At 41.6% G+C, this 18332-nt stretch overlaps 1 protein-coding gene across 5 annotated transcripts in view; it reads right to left on the reverse strand.

The window, feature by feature from the left end:
- The window catches only part of NCAM2 (neural cell adhesion molecule 2), a 503301-nt gene that overhangs the window by 111286 nt on the left and 373683 nt on the right, over positions 1 to 18332 (reverse strand). For 4 of the 5 annotated variants that reach the window (XM_067543086.1, XM_067543105.1, XM_067543094.1 and 1 more), the window contains exon 12: positions 4508 to 4681. In XM_067543086.1, coding sequence (XP_067399187.1) covers positions 4508 to 4681 — 174 coding nt within the window. Of the gene's footprint in view, positions 1 to 3710; positions 3993 to 4507; positions 4682 to 18332 lie in introns of those variants that run through there. The other variant, XM_067543115.1, reaches the window with a different exon arrangement.

An 18332-nucleotide genomic window follows, 5' to 3' on the forward strand; every position in this document is an offset into this window, starting at 1 on the left:
TGATTTTCTTCTGCCTTGTACATTGTGCAGTCATTCATACTTGTGCAAAATGTGTGGAAAGGGATTGTGAAACACTATCTAACGAGGAGCCTGGTTCACTTTTACTGTGCACCTCATGCTGTCATTTGCACAAGGATGTTCAGCTTCCTGGTGTATAAAGGGGAACGTTAACCTAATGACTCACATGCTTGTTCTCTGCCTCCTTAATGCAACAGTCCTGATGCCATGCAATTGGCAGAGGGAAGAACTCAAGAATCCCTTCCCTCATGATTCCAGGAGCCTCTGGGTACCAACACTTCATCTACCCTCTCAATTTTACGACCAACTCTAAAAAAGTAAGAAGATGGCATTCAATTATTACAAGACCTCCTGGCCTCTCATGATAGTCCTTTCTGACCTTAAAGTCTATGAATCTATTCTCCATTGAGGAGCAGGCAGGATAGCAGGTTTGAAGGCTTAAAAGAAAACTGGCAGTGAATTATCTAAGAACATAGAAACAAGTTGTATTAAGATTTATTACATTTGAAGAAGACTTTTTTTTAATTCAAAAACTCAAAAGTGGGTGAAAGTATTGTCAATTAAGCAAAATAAATAAATAAATAAAAAAATAATAGTAGCAGTTTTAGGCTGAGAAAAGCAGAAGGAACACCAACCAATCTCAAAAGCTCCTGAAAAAGTTCTAACCAACTGAAAATAGGGTTTTAATATGGAAGTGCTATCTCAACGTTAACTACCATGACACTGCAAATGGGATAAAAAGTAACAAAGGGGTGTTTAAAGAGACTTTTAGAAAACATGCTGAAGCAATTTGAATATTGGAGCACTGAGAGAATGAGGCGAAGGCCTATCTCTTTATATGTTAGCAGTCACCTGGCATAGAATATTAAAATAAATGTTTTCAGGCAGTTTTAGTTTAGTGGATTTCTTTCTCTCTGTGTCTATAATGAAGGGATTGTTGGTAGAGGGATTTTTGTTTTGTGATTGCAGTACATCATTAGGAACAGCCAAAGCAAAACTGAATGCAATACTTATAATATCTGCACCATTTTACAATTAAAATAAATCAGGAAAATTGTATTGCTCTGTCAAACAGTATAGTATAGGATTACCAACCTGTGTATATTGTAAGGCTGTTACAAATGTACATTTTCCTCCATTGGTATCAGAGATATTACAGTAGTTTCTTATATTTACAATTGTTTCAAGGACTGCATTGTATCCATAAAATACATTTAATATCTTTATTAAAATCCTTGGTCTACTAGCAGAAACAATGATTTGCTATATCATCCTGTGCTAACTATGGATACATAATGAATTTTTACTGGAATCAATTACACTCTCAACTCTCCCTCATAAGGTTGGACATTCTATTTCTCATCTATTTACAAAGCAGGGCCTCTCTGAGGATCAAAAATTATTCTTCAGATTTTGTGGAGAAAAGGGAGTAAAAGAAGGAATACAGAGGAAAAAAGGAGACAGAAAGGAACAATAGGGGACATGATGAGGTTTAGTGTCTTACATAGTGATTCATTCTGAGGGTCCGTGTACCACATTGCACCATTTAAGTAGTATGGCTATGTGGAGTTTCACAGTCTTGTTCACAGAGTTGCTGATCATCGACACCAAATGCTTGTGCTCACCAGGATGTACTCAGTTTTCATAATTAACCAATGCACATTTCATATAGATATTGTACTGAATCAATCTCAGCAAGCCTTGTTTCCCTAACTCAAAACACAGGAATCAGCTACAAAGTGTAATGCCAAAAGAATTTTTCAAAATCAAAATCAAACAGTGGAAAATATGGCAAGAAGACAACTCCAGGCAATACTAATAACAGGATTAGTCAATGCAATTACTTTTTATGTAATCAGTTCATCTCCGTATACTCCCAACATTAAAAACAAACAATAAAATTCAATTAAGTCATCTGGGGAGTTGGCTTAACATACTGTGATACACAGTTAATGCTTATGCATTGTCATCTTTAGCCTACCTGTGATCTTAAGTTAAGCATCTTGCTAATGTCACAGCCAAATGCTAACTGTATTGTCTAGGGTCATTCGGTCCAGAGTACATTTCACTATATCACAATTTACTACATAGCATGTAACTTGATTTTTTCATCACTGGATGTTTAGTGTGTTTTAATTCTCAGTGTGGACTCCTAACTGTGGTTCATTGCATCATTCTTGCTCTAAAACAAAAGGAAAAATGGGATGAAAAGAGGAGGAGGAGGACGACCAATGTCCATCCATATCCATGCCATGTGACTGGAGGAAATTGATTGTATTAATACATCCTGTGTTCCGTAGCCCTGCAAAAATTATACATTCTGGAGGCTGTTGGAGGCTCAGTACAATTTGAGTTGCTTGACCACTGTCCTACAGGCCTAGAATAGCTTCAGTTGCTTGCTTGTCTATTCTGACCCCTGTAGGATGACATCTTCCAGTTGGCATAGACTGAATAACCTTATAGATATCTCAGTTTCTGCGCACCACAGCACATAATAAGACAAAATACAGATACTGTATGCTTGCAGCTGCACATAGATAACAGAGATGGGAACAAGTTATGCTTGAACGTCTGGGGGTACACTGTTTTATTGCCAAGGGGCATGCTTTTACTCCACCCCTCCTATCACCAGATATTGTTTTGACAACCCCAATTATCATGGTGAGAATGGAATGTAGTTAAGGGTGGAAACCCAATGTAGGTAATTAGCATATATGATAATGAGAGAAAGATAATTAGACAAAGGGGGGTGCTTCATCAAAACCTGACTCCATGGGAGGTGCTGCCGGTTGGACCAGAGGATCCACTGACTCCCTGACGGGGCCCCTGAAGAAAGCCGTTCCTGTATACAGCCTTCTGAGTAACTGCTTAGCTCTCTAGGCTTAGTGAGTATGATATATTGTAGTTAATTTTGGCTTTGTGTTTAACTAGTATATTTATAGAAAACCTTGCACATTAAACCTTATTGATCTGAAAACAGGACGTACCTTGTCTCACCGGTATCCACACTGATTACAAAGTTTCCAGAATCAACAGAAGCTAAATATTACTGCTATTACCTATGCTGCTGTAAGATGCACTCTGGCCAAGATACTATCCAACTTACGCAAAACACTCATACAATACAGAATGTTCAAGTGAAAATAAATAAATAAAAAGAATGGTATTACCAAATGCCAAAGGCCTACTCTCCCTCTTATTCTCTCTTCTCTGCTAAAAGTTAGGAAAGAAGAACAGTTCGTTGTTTTTGATGTATACAGACTAACACGGCTACCCCTCTGGAGTTTGAGAACAGAAACTCAAAATAAAATTGTATCACACTACATATATGATAGCAGACGCAATAGCTTTCCCATTGACATTTCAGACTTTGGATTCCAAACTAGATTAATGAAGCTCAAAAGATTTGGTTCTGATACAATATGTATCTAAAAGTTCAGATATCTTTTCTAAACTTCTTTAGTCAGGAAACCAGGCTGCAAATCTCACAAGATCATATTCTCATCATGAAAGTTGCAATCAAGCCAGAAAAGTAGTAGTTCTAATATTTTCTTTCATGGTATTTCCACTTCCACTCAAAATTCTGAGGAGTAGAATCTTGTAAAATTGGCGGGAGGGGAATAACTAGAGCCCTGGGAAAGTCTTTATTTTTTATAAATTTGTCATTTTATTTTTCTGGAAATTCATGTTATTTCATTATATCCAGTAAAATGTTCTATTTTTATTACATTTATATTATTAAAATACTTCAAATGATCATATATAAATCCCCACATCCTGCCCCACACCCAGCCCTGTTTCCCTTCCTCCTACAGGGTCCCCAAGAGGAAGTTGCCATAACAGCCTAGACTGGGCAGGAATGTACAGACCCCCAGGCACCTCTGCCCCAGTGGTGGCACCTGATCCCCCAATCCCCTATCCCTCAGCTCCCGAATGGGTCAGGCTTCTGGAGGCTCATTTCAGCATCACCAGCCCTAAAACATATGTATAAAAGATTAACAAATATGTAAAAGGTAACAGAGTAGCTAAAATTCAATAATTCATCATCAGAATTTAAATAGTGTACTGTAACCCTCTTAATATTTGTTAATTAAATGCATAGCGAAGCATAGTCAAGACTCTTAATTTAACTCTTCTGTGATTTTTCCTTCTTTGATCACTTGCAAATTGTATTCTTCATATTGCATAACTGGTGAAGTAAACAAATCTGCATCACTACTTTTTGAATAATTTGAGTTTGTTTACCAGACTTCTGTAAACTCAGGAAATAATGTCAATAAACTTTTAAAATACTATAAAAGCCAGATTCTCATCCAGTATAAATATGTTTTGTTCCAATAAAGTCAATGGAGCTATCCACCATAGCTGAGGATATGGTCCAAGGAGTAATACTGATAGGTGAGACAGACTCTGTTTACAAGAATTTATATTATTACTCCTCAATATTTTCTTAATAAAAAAATACCTATTTTGCTTTTTGCAGACTCACTTTGAACTCCATGAGAGCGCACTACTTTCCAGGTTTCTGAGGTTACTTCTTTCACATCCACTTGGTAATGATGGATGGGCACACCTCCGTGTGAATCTGGCTTATTGAAAGAGACCTTGGCAATAGTCTGTGACAACTCTACAATTCTTACTCCATAGGGACTGGATGGCACATCTAGAAAAGAACAAACATCAATTTAATTCAACAGTGGTAATCAGATTATGCACAGAAAGTACTTGATAATCCATCCCAAACAGCCTGCTTCGTATCCTGAAGAAAAAATAGGTTATAAAATATTTTAATGCAGATGAATTCAGGTTCTGTCTTAAATAGTTTAAGTCTACATTATAGTTCAATGACATGAAACCACAATAAAAGAAACAAACATTCTGGTATGGACAATTAAACAGCATTAAAGGTGCGTATAAACATACTCCATTTCACCAAGGAAATGGTTTCTTTTCTATCTTTGTTTAATAATACAATCCTTATATCACCTAATTTAGAGGAAAAGAAGAGCTGATTGATTTTTTTGTTTACTATACAACTATGTAAGGGAGAATAGCAGCCTTTAAATCAAACTTATATTGTGCCTTCTACTTAATCAGAGAATTCAGATTCTATATTTCTATAAAAAGATTAATCTTTCATAATAAATAAAATATTAAAGCAAAATATAAAAATGTTTATACAAAACTATTTAGCCATTTTTATAAAACTCTGCAGTGCAGTCAAATGTATACACATTTCTTTTTGCTGGATTGGACTCCAAAGTATTTTCAAGGAATCTTTATGCAAGGTTTCTATTTTATTTGCATTTTAAGAAGTAATTTGCAGTCTAATCTGGAGTTGAAATATTTTCTCTGTAATCAAAAACTAGTGAACGGCTCTCAAAGCAGAAAAGAATCATAAAAAGTATTAAACACGAGTGTTCGTGTTGAGATTCTAAGATATTACATAAAAATGAGAAATTTATTTCAGAGCCTACTTTTCCAGATGCACAAATGTGGCTATATATAACATGGCCCAACCAACTAAAAAAAGAGGCTTTTCTATTTTTTTTAAACTCTCCTGATCATGCAGGTTTTTCATATGGTTCAGCAGACGAGTGCTGTGCATGTGCATTTTAAATACGTGGTAGTGTATGACAAGTACTGGCAAGGGAGCATTTTTTGTTGTATACACAGAAGACAAAAATGTCAGATGTGATCAGCAAGATTTTCTTTTTATATATTTGAAACTGTCCTCTGTGCAATTTGCTTTCTATTTGCATATTTGACATTCATTATCGTACAATATAAGGAGAAGGAACTATTCCTCTGTTGCAAAGTGGTATGTCAGAGACATGTAGTCTGAAGTCTGAAGATGATTAAAGTGAAGAAGTCTGAAGATGACTAAAACTTATCCATGGAATAAACTATTCACATAAAATGAACTCTTTGTCTATGACTGATCAAACCAGCTAGGATAACGTAGGAATCAATCTGAACTTCTGTCAGTACTTAATACAATTTTCAGTTCATTTTGATTCAAGGTTCAAAAAGCTGTTTAAGGACACATCCATCTTCCTAACTCTCATAGAAAATGGGGAGATAGATGACTGGTGTACCTCTGTGGAGACCAGTTGTGAAGAAACTAGCTGGGACCTGAGTCACAATTCCCTGCTCCACCACAGAATTCCTGTGAAAGCTTGGGCATGTTACTTAGTCTCTCTGCCTCATCACCCCATCCCAATGATAAAAGCACTTCCCTATCTCACAGAGGTGCCTCAAAGAGTGAAAACACTTCCCTACCTCACAGAGTGAAAATAAATACATTAAAAAGATTATGAGTTGCTCAGATACTATGGTGATAGGGGCCATATAAATGTGTAAATTATGTACTTTCCTTTCCCTTTATCCTTCTGTTGGCTGTAGGAAACCCATAATTCCACTATCCAACAAGCCCTCCTGTCTTCCCCTTCTCCCCCGCCAACTCTGTTAGCCACTGCTGCTTTCCTTCTTAAAATGACTGTTATTCAATACATTCTGCTGATGATTCCCAAAACTATTCTTTTAGTTTTGCGTGTGATATATTATGATAAACATGGCATATGAGAGGAAACATCATAGGTGCAGAAAGGAATTTTTTTTTCTTTCCTACTGCAGTGTAGCAAGGCGCTGTGGCCTTCCTCGGAGCCTGGGCTCCCGCTGGACAGAACCAGGCCCTGCAGGTCAAGCCACCTGGAAGCAGAGGGATGGAGCCAGGACCAGTGGAGGAAGCACAGAAGGCAGGCCCAGTAGCTCAGTCAGCGGGAAGCTGCTGCCAGAGGCAGATGTGTTTTCCCAGAGGCTGCAGCCTAGGCTGGACCCAGGCCCTGCGACTGTTTGGCGTAGCCACCCAACCGGCCAGAGCCTCCAAAGCCTGCCTGAATTGCTAAGCCCGAGTGATGGGGTAAGGCCACCGGACCCTAGTATCTGGGAGCAGCTACCCAAGTCCGCTGGGTGGGAGAAACCCTCTAAGGCCGGCCCTGACCTGGAGGAACTTCATGGTGTGAAGGACCCACCAGCGTGGACTGAACACCTTGTGGACTGGAGGAACCCCTGGGGCCCTGTGACCTGGAGGAGCTACCTTCCGCAGACGACCCTGAGTTGTTTCTGGACCTGCCTCCAGTCGATGGTGAGGGACTCGCCAGACACCCACTCACTGCCTCCCCTAGCAACCCGGAGGGAGCTACAGGGATGCAGGTAACCGGGGATTAGGTGAGAGAAAGTGGCCCAGGAGCAGCCAACTAGTAAGTGGCTGAGTCAGGGGCTAAAGCCCATCAGTGTGTTGCGGCTGGGGACCCGCTGACTCAGTGGCAAACAGCTTTGCCACTGATAGGGCCCTGGGCTGGGATGCAGTGGAGTCGGGTGGGCCTGCGTCCCCCTTCCTTAACCACCCTGGGAGTGCTTGGTGTCCTCTACACACTGGCCAGAGGATCCAGAGGTTTGCCATCCCTGCCTGACTGTAAGGCTGGGGGCTATAGACCACTATACTTGCCCCGACCCTTGAGGGTCAGTGGCTATCGATTGCCGCACCAGCTTTGCCCAGCTTTAAGGCCAGGGGCTGCCACCTGCTTATGTACCCTGCCTACTTGAGGGCTGGGGGCTATGGATGCCTTTGCCAGCCCTGCCCGGCTTGAGGGCTGGGGGATGTAGACAGTGCCTGCTGCGCCTACGTGAATGCTGGGGCCACCAGACTGCTCGTCTTCCCTGCCCCGCCTGGGAGCTGGGGGCACCAGACTACTCACCACCACACTGCCCTGTTTGAGAGCCGGGCGCCAGAGGACCTTGGTACTTTCCGGCCCCGCTTGCGAGCCAGGGGCTAAAGACTCCATTGCCTGCCCCAACTTGTCTGAGGGCCGGGGACAATAGACTACTGGCCCACCTGCCTGTTGGCAGGCCGGAGAACCGCAGACCCATTACCAGCCCGGCCCTACGTGAAGGCCAGGGGGCGATAGACTGCCGGGGAAGCCCGCCCTGCCTGAGGGCCGGAGCTACAGACTCATGAACAGGGAGCTTATTCCCCTTGACAAAGGCACTATGGCCTTCCTCGGAGCCTGGGTCCGAGGAAGGGTCAGGACACCACTGCCTGGACCGTGCCACCAGCCTACATGCAGATTTGTGTATAATTTCAGCCAAATTAAGATATATATAATGGTCAGTTTCTTTTTGTTTCTGAGCATCAAGTGAAGCTCTTGTAAAGATCTAGCAAAATATTTTGCATGATAATTAACAATGCACCAAAATTTTTAAAAGAGTACTACCTCTGAAAATATGAAACACACTCAAACATCTACTCAGAATGCTACATTAAAGGCATATCCTTTAAAGAATGCCACCCATGAATTTCAAAAAGTAGCAAAGTTTTATTCACTTACAGAATATGGAACTATAGAGAAGTGCAATGCACTTTAGAAAAAAAGTGAGTCACCTGAAGAAAGAACAGGAGACCGTTACTAAACACAACCAAAAAAACCCTGTTTTATTTTCCTTTAAGTCTAATAAATTAAACATCTAATCTCTCCTCCAGAATGGGTAAATATAGCATGTTTTCCAAATGGAGAGCAAACAAATAGAGCATTAGCAGACTGAGTCCAGTTTTGGAGTTAGCTAACAAATATGAACTCAATCCTACAAAGTACTGAGTATTCTGGCCCTGATCTAACTAAACCTTTAAACATGTATTTAACTTTAAGCATGAGAGTAGTCTTCCAATGGGACTATTCACTTGGAGTCTGATACAGCACTGAAATCAATGGGAGTTTTTCCATGAATGTCTATGAAAGAAAGATCAAATCATTGTTCAATGTTCAGAATGTGTTTATTAACTGCTTTGTAGGATTGGGGTCACAGTACTCAACTCTCTGCAGGATCAATCTTTGGTGAGAAGGTCTCGCTTTCTCCCTCAAAAAAATAGTGAGGGTTTTAACTAACAACATTAACCTTCACAAACAGAATCTGACTCAGAAATCTCATTTATTTCAGTGGATTCATCACAGGGTAAGGACCAACAAACCATGAATAAATGTGGCAGATATTTTTATTGAAGCTTCGTGTAAAAATAAGACAAGGAGTCCAGTATAGATATTTAGACAGTGACATCCCTCTTTTTTTCCCTTTTTTCATATAGCCTCGTTCTCCCCTCACTAGTTTTACACCAGTATAACTCCATTTACTATAATAAATTAACTCTGAATGATCAAAAACATCAAATGGTACAAATTCAAGTCAAATTAAAAGATTTGTTTTCCACTAAACATTTGCTCTCTCAAGCAGTTTCCCACTGCTCTCTAAGATGTTCTGGGCATCTGCTTCAAATGCCTACCAACTTCCCTTCAAGAAATATCTTCAACTTTGACCCAAGGCAGAATTGAAAAAAACCCCAATGAATTGACAGGAATCTGTAAGCTGTGAAATTTGATAACGTGATTCGTGTGACTGTTGGATCAACCTTACCCTGTCTTGAGCATGACTTGTCTCTGCAACAAGAGTCTTCCACTCATCTCAGGCCCTGACACTTCCCCTTCTCTCCTACCCCTTCTCCCTTTCATTTTGCATCTCAGGACCTTTCATCTCACCTTACTATCATAAGGCTTAAAAGCATTTTTGGTGAAATATGAAAAGTCTCATTATTTTCCATGCAAATACAGAGTATATTTTAACTTTACTTTCATTTAAGAATTCCAATTCTTGTACCTTAACAAAGGCAAATAGTCAATCTCTCATTTTTGAACTAACACACATTACCCCTTCTAAAGACTGCTAAATGTTTTGCTGAATATCGGTGCCCTGTGGCATTTTCATGACCAACACAATATTATGTATGGTTTTGTACAATGACTAAAGTTTGGGAAGTCAAGTCTAAAATTCACAGGCAGAGCTGTATAAGGTAGCCTAGCTTGCAAATTACCTATGTGCACTATTCATTGCTGTATGTAGAGCTGCAGCTGTGTGTAGAGCTGCAGCTCCTGAAGTCATGTGACGAAATCAGAATTTCAGATGTCTTTCTTAAAATAAAAGTTAGCTCTACTGGATGCAAAGAAAAGACTGAAAACATGAAATTAGTGTAACTTGTGCCTATCTTCATCTGCAGACAGACTGAACCAACAGCTCCAAGTGGGGTAAACTAACCCATTCAGCTGAACTGTGAACTCTGCTGCTACCCCAAGAGAATAGGGGGTCTAGTGTAGAAGCACGGCCAGAGCAACCCGAAGTGGGTGTTCCCTGGATTGCCTCAATTCAGTTCAGTATCATGTTGATTAGCACCAAATTCACACTGATATTTTTTCCATTCATTGTGTTTGTTTCTTCCTGTCACAAACTTCACATGAACCACTTTTTGTTTTAAATAAAATATGAATTCAAATGAGAAACTTCAAGATCACTGTTGGCAATACAACCTTCTATTCACGTTTCACAACTATTTGAAATAATACTAGTAAAATCTCAACAAAAAAGGTAGAATATGTGTTTAATAATCAATGTCTTCTCCCTGCACACTAAGATTTCACATAATATTATGCTTCAACTAGCCATGGGCAAATCCAGGAATGGCTGTGCTCACGTCAGGCTATGGAAGCCATTGGAAAAATCTGCCAATCGCACCTGGCTTGTCAAGCTTAAGCCTATCCTGGAAAAGAACACACAGCTTTAATAGACCTCTGTATAAAAGCTGTGACTCTGATGTGAAATTATGTATTCAGAGTGACAAGGATGAAATATAATGTGGCTTTCGCATTCTAAAAGTTGTTTGTTAAGCTATTCAAATACTCAGAGCAATGAAGAAGGGAAAGATAACAAGGACCTGGTATTGCCCGGAGTTGAACATCTCTTGGGAAGCATTAGGCACCTCCAAATTAGACTGATTTTACTTGGAATTGACAATCCTCAGCATCTTGCAGGATCAACCCTACATAAGCTAAAATAATCCACTTGTTTCTATAGCTTAAATAAATATGTCTGGAGCTTAGACTGGTTCAACAGCTCTGTATAACAAGGCTTAACAGGCATAGTTCTCCTCTGCTAAGAAATGGTACAGCTGAAAATTACATTCCTCTTTAGAAGATAAACTTTTTGTATCATCACCAAGTCTAATATTTAAAGTTTGGCAGCAGAAATAAAGGCACAATGTGCCTCATGAGCACTTTCCAGCTTACAGTAAATACAACACAAATAAAATAATATTATCTGACTTGCTGGAAAAAACCCCACCCCAAAATAGTATGTGAAGGAGCAAGTGAATCCTGTAGTGCTTTAACAGAAAATAATTCAGTAAAACAATAAATGTTTTGGACATTTCCCATGCACAGAGTGTGATATAGCGAGGGCAGAAAGCTGTAGGAAAGTGATTTACGGGAGATAGAGAAGCCTCAGAATGCTCAGAGCTCTGTTCCCTGCAGATTAGCTGAGTCTCGTTAGGGGGCAATTAGGAGCAGCTGAGCCAATTAGGGACCCACCAGGTGCTCCATAAAAGCCCTCCGCCCCAAAGAGACAGGGCATGAGCTGGGAGGAGGAGTAGGAGTGCGAATGCGAGTTGCAAGGAGGAACAGACCAGACCAGACCAGAGTGCAGAGATTCTGTGGAGTAACAGGCTGGAGAAAGGTACCAGGCTCAAGAAGCCAGAAGGAGGGGGAAAATTAGCCCAGGGGAAGAGAAGTTCAGTTGGGAACATGGTGCCAGCAGCACCTAGCTGCTTCTCATAGGGCCCCTGGGCTGGGACCCAGAGGAGCGGGTGGGCCCGGGTCCCTACCCCCTCCTCGGGGAAGATGGGGTGACTAGAGACGTCCTGGCCCACTACAAGCAACCAAAGAGTGAGACCCGCTAGGGGGAAGTTGGCTGCCTGCTACAAGAGACAACCATATTGAAGAATCTCAGTTACTGCACAGGGTGAGTAACCTTCTCTTCTTCTTCGAGGTGTGGCCTTTTGGGTGCTCCACTTTAGGTGATTATAGAGCAGTGCCCCTCAGTGGAAGTAAGGGGCTTCAGAATTGCACTCATAGCAGATGATAAAACTGCAAGTCCCAGTAGAGCGTCTGATGATACGTGCTGTCTATGGCATAATACTGTGTGAATATATGGACGGACGCCCAGGTTGCTGATTGTAAATGTCCATAATAAGCACATTGTTGAGAAAGGCTATCAGTGTAGACAGTTCTCTACTGGAATGTGTGAGAGTCCCCAGTACGGGTTGTAGCTGTTGATAGTGATAACAAAAGTCACTGCAGATGGAGATCCATTTCAACACCTTCTGTTTGGATATAGATTATTTTGTGGTGGAGAGAAATAATTTTGGTACCTTTATGAAAGACTTTGTCCTTTTAAAGTGGAAAGCTAGTGCCCTAAGGATGTTTAGTGTCTGAAGCATTGCTTCTTGCTTTTTTTCCATGAGGTTTTGGGAAGAATGGTGGGAGATGGAGGGATTGGTTCAAATGGAATGTTGAAATTATTTTAGGTAGGAATTTGGGATGTGGTCCTAGGGTAACTTTGTCTTTGAAAAATATTGTGTATGCGGGGTGAGCCATGAGGGACCCCAGTTCCCCCACTCATGGGATGGATGTGATAATGATGTGGAAGGCCATCTTCATCAAAAGGTGGAGAAGTGAACATGTTTCTAGTGGTTCAAAAGGGGCCCCGTAAGGCATTGCAGCCCCAGACCAGGTGTCGTGATGGAGATGAGGCTCATATTTCAGGTTAGAGGTTACAAAGACCCTTGAGAAAATGTTTAGTGGTAGGGTGGATGAAGATTGAGAAGTTGTCCACTTTGCAGTGGAAAGCAGAGGTGTACTCTCATTGAGCTCGTTGAAAGACCTGATTTCTTGAGTTCCAGCATGTAATCCAATATCACGGTAAAAGAGAGGTAGTTGCCATTATTTGCCTATTCTGGCACCATGTTTGGAATCTCTTCCTTTTGTCAATGTAGGTATATCATGTAGTAGACCTTCTGCAATTTACCAGAATGTCCTTTACCTTCTCTGAGCAGGTAATTTCACTGTCTCAGAGCCATGAAGTATCCACGCCTTCAGGTGGAGTTATGCCAGGTTCGGATGGTAGACCTGGCCTACATCCTGAGACAGGAGATGAGGTAGAAATGGAAGAGTGCATGGTGGGCACAGAGCCATCTTCAAAAGGTAAGGAAACCACATTAGTCTGGGTCACATGGGAGCAATCAGAATGACTCTGGAGTTGTTGGTCCTCATCTTGTGTATGACCCTGGCTATGAGATGGGTTGAGGGAAAAGAATACAGTAGATATATATCCTGTTTCAGAAGGAAAGCATTGCCGACCAAATGGGATCCCAGTCTTGTTCTGGAGCAGAAGTGCGGGCACTTGGATTTCTGATTCATCGCAAATAAGTCTGCATTTGAGAACCCCAGTGTTTTAATGTGTTCTACAGTACCATAGAGTCCATTTCCCTCTTGTGGTCTTGGTAAAATTTTCTGCTCAGTGCATCTGCATTGGTGTTTTGGCATCCAGGTAGTAGGAAGGAAGCTGAGATGTCGATGTTGTGTCGGATGCACCAGTTCCACAGAACTTCTGAGCAGAGGAAGTATGGCCATGCCCCTCCTTGGCAGCTTATATAAAACACACAAGGAATGTTGTCTGTCAGCACTCTTATGGTCTTGTCCCTGATCATGGGTAGGAAGTGTGAGCATGCATGGCGGACAGCCTACATCTCCAGTAAGTTTGTGTGTAGTGTTGATTCTGATGGGGAGCAGTGGCCTTGGATCGCGTGGTTGTGCAGGCATGCTCCCCAACCCAGCAGAGAAGCATCCATTGTGAGTATCATCAATAGAAAGGTCCGTGAAAAGGGAACTCCTGTTGAAACGTTGTATGGTTGAGTCCACCAATGCAGATAACATTTTACTTTGGCTGGGATTGTAAGATGCTTGTTTATACTGTGCCTGTGTGGAATATATATTGTCTGGAGCCAGCCTTGCACGCATGCAGTCTGGCATGTTTGACGACAAATCTCATTGCTGACATATTGCCACTAGCAGGTCCTGGCTGATGTCTGTGGGCTGGCTTGCGTTGTAGCGATTAGGTTGATTAGAGTGGTAAAACTGTTGCGGGCAGGTAGGCTGTAGCTTTCACAGAGTAGAGGTAGGCCTACTCTAGTCTCTGTACAGGTGTGAAAGTTGATTTTTGTTCATTTATTTATAGATCAATCTTCATGAAGAGAACTATTGTCTTTTGGGTAGCTTCCAGTGCTTCTTTTTGAGTCAAGGCTTTGCGTAGAAATCATCCAGATAGGGAAATATTATGACCCCTTGCCTGCAGAAGTGAGCCATCATCACCCTGAGGACTTTTGAGAATACCCGTGGAGCTGCAGATAGTCTGAAAGAGAGTACTTTGTACTAGAAATGATCTGTCCCCAAAACAAATCTGAGAAACTTCCTATGTGAGAGATGTAATGGTATACGGAAATATGCATTCTGGATGTTGAGGGCCAAGAACAGGTCCCCTCGTTCTAGTGCTGGAATTAGTCGCTAGCATGACCATCCTGAATCGCTGGGTCTCTATACATTTGTTGAGTCTTCTGAAGTTGAGAATGGACCTCCATCTTCCAGTTTTTTTTTCTGGGTTAGAATGCAGTGGAGTAGAAACCCTTCTCTCTGTGCTGTGTTGATACTGGTTCTACTGAAATGAGGCATATGAGATGGTTTACCTCTTGTTGCTGTAGACGTTCATGAGAAGGGTCCTTGAAAAGGGGAGGGGAGGAAGGGTGGGTAGGGGGGATGGATATAAATTGGATGCAATAGCCAATCTCGATATCATTTGTCTGACGTGATGTTTCGCCACGCTGGGTGTAATGAAGTCAAATGGTCTCCAACTGGATGGATGTTTTCAAATAGTTCCAGCAATAGAAGATATGAGAGGTGTCTCTGGTCCTCGACTACACCCTCAAAACTGTTATTTACAGAGAGATTGTTGGGATGTCGAGAATTGAGAAGAAAGTGGTCTCCATCTAGTGGGTCTCTGTCCTACACCTTTGGCAGTCATATTGCCTCTGAGGTTGACTGTAGGGTGCAGATCTTGTTCTTTGCACCAGTTAATACTTCCCCTATTTTTTCTTTTGTGTGGGGATGTAGCTGCCCAAGAATCTCAGAGTCACCCTGGAGTCTTTTATTGTGTGAAGTGACCCATCCATCTTGGCTGTGAACAGCTTTTGGCTCTTGAACGGAAGATTCTCGACAGTAGAATCCTCTTTGGGAAAACCAGAGAGGTGAAGCCAGAAAGCTTGTCGCATGACTATGGCTGTGGCAATGGAACATGACACCGTGCCTGCCAATGAGTCCAGTGAGGCGTGTAGGGCTGTTTGAGGAAGGAGGTGGCCCTCTGAGATGACCATTTTAAATAGCTCTTTTTTGTCCTCTGGGAGATAATCAATACATTTAGACATTTTTGAGTAATATGTGTAATTGTTTTGGCCATCAGTGTCTCTTAAGTGGCGATTCTGATTTGTAGGGTCACTGACGAGTAGGCCTTACATCCAAAGAGGCCTAATCAATTCCAGTCCCTATCATACGGGGTGGCTCTGGAATGAGGTTACTTGCCCCATTCATTCACAGCCTCTAACACCAGAGAGTTTGGTATGGGATGGGAGAACGAGAATTCCATTCCCTTGGAGGGGATGTAACATTTTTTGTCTGCTCTTTTACAAGTGGATGGAATTGTCACTGGGGTCTGCCAGATGATCTGGGATGGGTCCATGACAGCCTAATTTATTGAGTGGGCAATTCTGGAAGACATTGCAGTCTGAAGGATGTCCAACTTATGCTGACACTCTGTAACTATCTAGAGATATCTAAGGAATCTGCGATCCTCTTAAAACAGTTTAAAGAACTGTTTTAAGTCATCCCCTGTCATAGATGTGAACATGATAGCTTCATCTGGAAAGGAGGATGAAAAATATGTTGCCGGGGTGACTTCTTTATTCAAAGTTTCCTCTGGGCCTTGATCCGAAGGCATCTTCCTGGAATTCAGAGGTCCAGGTGCCGAGGGTGAAGGAGAATGCCTCTCCCTCTCCCTCTGTGAACAGGGATGTTTAGGGTAATGTTGGCAGTCTGCTGCCCATGGGTCCCAGTAAGACCATGATGGTGGAAATGGCATTGGTGGTGGCATCCATGGTTGTCCATACCATCCTTGAGTTTCAGCTCTGGGGTGCTACTCTTATTGCTGTAGTGAACCTGATCTGCTATGGATAGACAGCGAGGGTTGGGAGGACTAGATTTCCTCTTCATCATCATCATCCTCATCACTGGATAAAGGATAAGCTGATCTTGGTGGTTTAGTAAATTGCACAGTACCAAGATTGCTGGAGTTAGGTCAGTACCGAGAAATGGAGATTCCCATACCGCAGAGACCAGAAGATATTAATGGCAGAGAAATTGCTGTGGTACTCAAAGCATCGATTTCAAGGAAGGTTGTTGGCAATACTGATGCCTTTACTGCAGTTGTTGGTGCTGAGGGTCATGCACTATGTGCTGTGCAGGCAGAAGGTGATGCCATAGATTGTAGCACAGCTGAGGGGCTTGGTGCCGCATGTTTGATCGGCTCCAGTGGTACCGAGGCAGGGATGGTAGGTTTTCCTTTTTTGCCTTTGTCCAAGACAGTCCTTTGCTTGCATGGTACACAGGGAGTTGGGCATGCCCTTTAGATTACAGGGTTTCTCCCATAAGGGAGGGTAACTATACTATGCTAAGGGGTATACCACTTATTGAAACAAACTCCTAAGATAAGAATTTTTTTTTAAGAAAAGAAAAGAAACTGGTAGAGATAGTCCTTAGTTAACTATTCTAACTAATGAACTGGGTTATACACCGGTACTCTAAAGTTAAACTAGTCTAAAGATAAAGCTCAGAAGTGCTGCTATATGCTCCATCTCTATGGCAGAGAAGGAACTGAGGAAGGGTTGGTTACACAGTGCTATGTAACTGCCTGAGGTGGCACGAGATGGGGACATGTGTAACCCAACCAGGCACTGCTACTAAAAACATCCAATTACAAGCACAGGTCCACAGACTCACCTAAAGCGGAGCACCCACAGAGGCAGTCCACTGAACTAGTTATTAAAATTATAATCACTTGAGGATCAATGCTGCATGGCAAAGCACACATTGTCTTTAGGAAAGTTTTTCAAGATTGAGTCCATATTGTCTACTTTGTCTACTAATTAAGTAGATATTGTATGTCTGCAGCAGCATTAACAGCAGCTGGTGAAACAGCAGTGGCAAAGGGAACTGCAACATGTTTTTAACACAAAATACTATAATTTGAAGTATATAAGTGATTATTTTTTGGGCTGCTATAATTTATGCACCACTGGTTTTCATCACTTTTCCTGACCATGTGTCTGTGATATATCTAATGTAAGTATACCCTATATGAGATATTAGCCCCTTCTTTGTGCCTTCCTTTTGGAATAATGTACAAAACACTACTTTAGAAAAAACGGTATATGAGAGATGACTGCTTCTGCATAGACCTAAGGGGAACTATAAACTGATTATTGGGAAATGATGTATGCCATGGTTTTAACAATAATTCTGAGAAAATTTGTGGCAGAGTATCTCTAACAACATAGGTTGGAGCACTAGATTGGAGAAACTTCATTAGCTTCGGGCTCAGTTTGAGAATTTATACTCCTTCCACACTTAACAGCTTTAGATCTGAGAACTGAAGTGATAAAAAGTCAGTAAATTATCTGTCAAGCCTCTAACACCAACTGTACCTTTGACTCCTGCTCCTTTATGAAAAAACTGAAGTATTTTACAATAAAGCTCAAAAGACTGCATTACATTATTGTAAGCTGTGGGGATGTGGACCATTACTGTAGGTACTAATGTCGCTGATTTGGGGAGGCTGCTGACCTGTAAGGAGGGAGAAAGGTTTAAAAGGAGGGAATCAACATCTTGCCATTGGGGAGGAAGAAACAAGAGTGCTTAACAGCTGGGAGGGAGTAATAGGTTTCTTATAACAATAGAGGAAGTATTAGGAGGCAAGAGGAGAATTGGACTCTAGTTGGGGAGGGGACTGAAACTGATATTCATTTTGTCAGATTCACATTTCATTGGTATGTGCATGAGATAGCAGAGGAAAACTAGCTTTCCTTTATGTCCTGTCATGAAGCCACACCCTCTTCACCCAGGAAGTTGTTTTTCTCTATTATTTCAAAGATTTGGTCCTGGAGTTGGATTTCTATCTTATACTATTTTATATTTCTAGAGATGTGCAGATCTTTGAAGAGCTGGTCATTAAAAGAGCTTAAGGAAACTGATGTATTGATCGAGTATTTTCTATTT

This window comes from Emydura macquarii, unplaced genomic scaffold (genome assembly GCF_026122565.2).
Source record: "Emydura macquarii macquarii isolate MOO-44397 ecotype Brisbane River unplaced genomic scaffold, CSIRO-AGI_Emac_v2 contig_75, whole genome shotgun sequence".
In the NCBI taxonomy this organism is placed as follows: Eukaryota; Metazoa; Chordata; order Testudines; family Chelidae; genus Emydura; species Emydura macquarii.